General features: G+C 44.3%; 1 protein-coding gene across 8 annotated transcripts in view; it reads right to left on the reverse strand.

Moving 5' to 3' along the window:
* SRRM2 (serine/arginine repetitive matrix 2) overlaps positions 1-3,087 on the reverse strand; it is a 14,803-nt gene extending 11,716 nt beyond the window's left edge. For 7 of the 8 annotated variants that reach the window (XM_014544914.1, XM_014544913.1, XM_014544916.1 and 4 more), the window contains exons 1-7: positions 2,810-3,087; positions 1,830-1,937; positions 1,491-1,655; positions 1,227-1,304; positions 687-749; positions 567-599; positions 318-368 (exon numbers count right to left, since the gene is read on the reverse strand). In XM_014544914.1, the coding sequence (XP_014400400.1) occupies positions 318-368; positions 567-599; positions 687-749; positions 1,227-1,304; positions 1,491-1,655; positions 1,830-1,937; positions 2,810-3,051 (740 nt within the window). In that variant the 5' untranslated portion in view covers positions 3,052-3,087. The remainder of the gene's footprint in view (positions 1-317; positions 369-566; positions 600-686; positions 750-1,226; positions 1,305-1,490; positions 1,656-1,829; positions 1,938-2,809) is intronic. The other variant, XM_005872659.2, reaches the window with a different exon arrangement.
* Between the last annotated feature and the right edge of the window lie 2,720 nt (positions 3,088-5,807).

Consider the following 5,807-nt stretch of genomic DNA (forward strand, 5'->3'; position numbering starts at 1 on the left):
TATATATTTCTTTATTGGTTTCAGAGAAGAAGGGAGAAGGAGAGAGAGATAGAAACATCAATGATGAGAGAGAATCATTGATTGCCTGCCTCCTGCACGCACCCCACTGGAGATTGAGCCCGCAACCCAGGCATGTGCCCTTGGCCGGAATCGAACCTGGGACCCCTCAGTCCGCAGGCCGACGCTCTATCCACTGAGCCAAGCCAGCTAGGGCCATCCCTCAACCCTTTATCAGTCAGGTACATGACATATTCTACCCTAACCCCTTAGGCAGCATTCATCTACTTGCTAAGCAAATTCTCCTCCAATTCACTCACCGCTTCCGCTTCTTGTCCTTAGATTTACGTTTGCTCTTTGGAGTGGGAGACCTAGGAATTAAATTAAAATTATTAAAAGTAATAATCACATTTAAAAAATGAAATGAAAAGAATTAGGAAGTTATTGAAAAAACAAGGAATTGAGCTTTATTTCAAGAAAAAAGCCCCACAGAAAGCAAGCAAGGCCATCAAGCAATGGCTCATTGCTCTGTTTGCCACTATGTCCCCTATGCCCCAAAGAGCTCTTACCTGTGCTTCCGTTTCTTGGATTCAGACTCTGACCTGTTTGGGGGGTATAAAACATAAACCTATAACTATAACTGGACTCATTAAGCCTCTCAAATCATTCCATGTACTCCCACCTCATACCTGTGCTTCTTCTTCTTAGAGCTCTTCTTCCTCTCTCGTCGAGGAGAGCTGCTCTCTGACCTGCTAAAGATGAGTTCAGAAACAAGGTCATTCTGCTTGGCTCCTTCCCTAGCTCTCCCACTTATAACACCCCGCCCCCGCCCCCCGCCACTAAAGGCTTCTAAAGCACCGAACAACTCCAACAGCATTAATGTCCCAGACCTAAGCCCAGGACTTATTAAAATAAAAAGCATAAGTACCTCCTCCTTATATCAACAAACATCAAAGTGAAAATCTCAGAAATCCAAAATGCTGTTGGCCAGTTCTTAATTGATAAAGCTACAGAATCAACCCTTTCCACTAAAGAAGCATATACATTCCTTCTCCCAGCTGAAATCTGAATGGTAACTCCCTCTTCCTTGTGATAACTCTCTCCTGCTTTCTAGAAGCAAGAATTCTCTATAGACAGAGGTACATATACAGGTTGATTGGGGAGAAAAAAATGCAAGCATGACAGAACTAATCCTCTTATTTACTACAGTAACTTTCCAACTAACTTACCGTCCTCTATCTTTCTTCTTTTTCTTCTTCTTTTGCTTTGGGGTTGGTGAACGAGAACTACTGGACTCCCGAACAAGGCTGGGGGAAAATGAAAAGGAAGGATGGGTGTTAAGACAAATTTTCTCAAGATATTTCAACTTCAAAAGAACAAAATCCAAAGAGTTTGGGAAGAAATAGTCCACCAAAATAAATAAATAAATAAACTAAAGCAGAGTACTTAGAATTAGGGAGAGAAGCTGACACTGGTTTCTTGGACTTATGTACCTGTAAGGTTTAGGAGGCTCGGGAACTGGTTGTTTGGCTTCTCGAGCACGACGCTGAGGATCAAAAGAGCTCCCATCCACATAGGAATCACTGATGCCAAAGGCAGCACGGAGTCGCTCATTCTTTTTCTCATTCAATTCTGCCAACTGGTGAGTCTCAGTTACCCTAGAGGGAAAAAATAGCAAAGGTGTGCAGGACACAATCATTTTTACAGAATTATAGGCAGGAGCCAAACAGGATTAGGAAAAGGAAGACAAAACAGAAAGTACAATGTAAGAAGAGAGGACAGAAGGAGCAGTATATAGTCCAGAGGAAATCAAAGGAGAATGAAACACTCACGCTGGTCTCTGCCCTGGGGTCTCCTCCTTGCCTCCAGGGTTCACATCCTTCTCCAGCAACATGAGTCGAAAGGTCGCCACTTTTTCCTGAATTTGCTGTTCCTCGTACCTGGAGAACAAATCCCTTCTGGGTTAAAGCTTGAGTAGACACTTTCCCCAGTCCCAGGTTTACAGTTTCCTCATTCCCAACAGGGTCCTTTCCCTCTCCATGCACACATAGAACTTTTCACTCACTGTCACCCAAAGCACCCTTTTCTTAAGTCCTTCCGATCTTCTCCCTGTCATCTTCCTTCCACTTACTACACCCTCTAGAACAGTGGATTTTAAACATGCTACACTCAGGCCAAGAGAATAAAGTTAAACAGGCAGAGTTTCAGGTGCTCCTCCCCAACTTCAACAAGAACAGGTCTTTCATTTCCTAGGATTACAAAATAAGGTGCATTGTATAAAAGGGGCGCCACTGCTGAAGTTTGAAAACCACTGCTCTAAAAGGTTTTCTCCCTGAATGTGCTCCTTTCCCAAAATTTCACTTCTTATCCAACCCATGATCCTCTCTTATCCAGCCAGGTATTCCAGTTCCTGTTTTCCTGCCTTTGCTACTTTCCAAGGCCTAAATCCTTAAATACATTTACCTTCCTCTTCTCTATCAATAACAACACTGGTCAACTTATCTAGATCTTCTCTTGCCTGTTTTCTGCATTCCCACCTCTCCCTTAAAGCACATTTTTCCCCCCCTCAATGGCCCCCTTTCCCCATGTGCCTCTGTCTAAATCAGGCTCCCTTAGATGTCCCAGACAGTTTCCTCATGTCCCACTCTGAACTGTCCCTTAACTCCTTTCAAGGTGCTAGTTCCTTTACCTCCACCCCTCCTACAACTCCCCTCCAGGCCTCTTTCAACAACTCCTAAACTACCTACACCCCACCTAACTCCCCCAGCTCTGTACTCATTCAGTGCTTGGCTCTCCCCAGCCCTCCCCTCACCCCTGCTCTTCCATCATCTCCTCCAGCTCGAGGCATCGCAGCTCCACTCGCCGCTTGCGCTCGTGGTCCAGGATGTCAGGATTAGGCCGCTTCACCAGGGCAGCCTCCAGGCGCCGCAGTTCCTCCTCTCCCTTGTAGTCAGGCCGCTCACCCCGACGGCCCCGAACCAGGGACAGGTTGCGCTGGACGTAGCCGTTGGTGCCGCTGCCCCGGGGCGTCGGCAGCCCGATCCCGTTGTACATGGCCCCGTGCCCGGGGGGAGTGGGGCACCACCGCTCCTGAGGGGGAGCGGGGAAACACGGGTCAGGCCCCTGGCCCCAAGCTAACCACTTACCACCACCCAAATCCCTGCTCTCCTTCATCCCTATTACAACATGTACATACACACTAAACAACCTTTAGCTGCATAATCTTCCTCGTCTCCTAACAAAACCTTCCTTCCCACAATGCTTTCTTTCCACCAACTCATAGCCCAGCTCTTACAGCATTTTCCTTCAATGTGCAAGAGCCATTCCTACTTGCACCTCGATTTTCTTCTTTTTTCTACCCTAAGCAAACAAAGATCCTTTCAAATTTCTCCATACTGTCCCTTTATTCTCTTTTGGCCCCAATACACACAAGTGGTGTCTCCACCAACTACTCTAACTCCTAACCTCTGGTTACTGACGGAGGCCTCCAAACTGGCACAACAAACACTTAAGAGCCTACAGCTCAAGTTCAAAGACTTCCAAGAACTGACCTAAGGATTTCAGACTACCTTGTTATTAATACAAAATGGACTAAACAGCCCCTAGATATCTAAACAGGTAGACCAACTGATTAAGAGAAATCAAAAGTATCCTGTGCAGCCTCAAACCCAGACTAAAAGCCAACATGCATGTTAGAAACTCATAAACCTTGGAAACAATCTTCATACTTTACTTCCCCAGGGGCCATTTCCTTGATCCCAAATATTTATACCTCCTCTCAACTACCCCAATACCTTATTCCTTCAACTTCCTTCCTATAGGATTTCTCACGATTTGCAGCTCATCCAAGTCTCCCTAACACCTGTTAAATATTACCTGTTTCCAGTTCAATGCTCTAAATACATCACACCAGCCTCCTCTGTTTCAACTGTTCCCATACCTTCTCTATTCTTTGTCTTATAATGAAAAACAACCCCTTTATAGTTCACTATCACTATGTCAAACTGCCGGCTTTCCCTACCAGTCTCCTGTATCTCACTTCCTAGTTTTTCTCTTCCAGCCCTGCCTTATCTCTCTCACATTGCTATCCCATGCCTCCCACCAGATCCTATCCTCTCAACTAGTCCCAACCTCAACATGACTCTAACGAGCCCTCAAGCCCCAGTTTTCCTTGTTAGATTTCTTGGCTACACATAGTCTATTCCTTTCTCATATTATATATACTCTATTTCTTTCTCCAACTTATCCTCACCAAGATAATTTCACAAAACATAAGTGTTAGGAAAACTACCCAAGGAACAAAGTGGATAGATTAGTGAAAGAGGGAAAAGAGACTGAATTAAATAAAAGGGAAGGCTATGTTTTTTAAAATCCCAGAATAAAGAAGTATACAAATGCCTGGGTAAATGTATTAAAGCAATTAAAAAAAAAAAAGAGGTATGGCGAGATGTTGAATGGAAGGGAGATAGCCCAAACTCTAGAACAGCTTGGGAACCCCCTTCTCCCCCACCCCCCCTTCTCCCAATTCTAAGGCTGGGTCCCTGCCCATCTCAGTAGCAGACTCAATAAGAAATTGAAAACAAAAAAGGTAACCGTACCAGGTAAAGGGAATGACAGATGAGGCTAAGTCTAGGAAAGGCAAGTAATAATGACAAAGAAATGAAAAACTATAGCACAAGAAATCAGTTTCTCTACCTTCCAAACCTCACTTTCACTTTTTCCAATACCAATCCTCCCCACTCTAAACCTAGGTCCTTCTTTGCCTCTCTATACCCCACCTAATTTTTCCCTTGCGGAATGCTTCTGACCTGCAATTAATTCTTCAGTTTAACCATTCACCCACACTTCCATACCACCTCACACAATAATCCTCCCACTCCCTAGGGAGGTTAAACCAGTAGCTGCTAAGCAAAGGGTATTAAGTCACAACAAACTGGAGAACTTGTAGAGAATGAGCCAAAAAAAGGAAAAGGAAAAACAACCCACAGCATCCAAAACATTAAAAGGAAGGACCGACCAGGGGCACATTAACAACACACACATCACCAAAACCGGATGACTTTATAAAATAGGGATTCTTAAACTGGGGTCCATGGACTTTTGAGGGATTATAAATGCAAAAGTTACCCAAGCTAAAGGCAGAAAATAAAAGCTGCAAAGGAATGCAAAAGAGAATTTTTTCTATTGGGAAATTATCATGATGCTGAACTAATGAGATAAAAAAGGCAGTCCTGAAATCCAGTATTAAGGTATCCAAGAAACGAAAGGCACCAAACAGGATGGAAGGGGGAACGTTACGGAATATGAACATACGTAAGCAAAGCAAGCACAGCACTAGGGCACTGTATAGCTGAGTTGACACTATGAAACCCAGAAAGCCTAAAATGTTAGCTCCGAGACCTAAGCCTACACACTGAAGATGGAAGGCGAAACAGACTCTCTTCGAATTTTTGATCCAAAAGATATCTTAAGATAAGCGTGACTGGAGACCAAGGCTCAGAAGCGTTATGTGCCAAATAATGCCTGAGAGAGTCCAGCGTTTTCTTCCGAAGGCTCCAACAGCCAGCCTCCTCCCTAACTTTAACACAACTTTTGGGGAGACGATGAAAAAAACCTAAATTTTATAAAAGCACACGGTCTGCCTTTACATACCCAGGTTGAGTATTTTTTCTAAAGGTTTGGGGCTTTTCTCTTCCTAATACTTTCAGGGCGAACAGTAAGGAGTCCGAACGATCTAAACCTGCGCGGCTTGTAGTTCAAGGCTTTCTCTGCACTGAGAAGCCAAGGCTTATTTTCGGACTTGAGAGATG

Source organism: Myotis brandtii, unplaced genomic scaffold (assembly GCF_000412655.1).
Source record: "Myotis brandtii unplaced genomic scaffold, ASM41265v1 scaffold386, whole genome shotgun sequence".
NCBI lineage: Eukaryota > Metazoa > Chordata > Mammalia > Chiroptera > Vespertilionidae > Myotis > Myotis brandtii.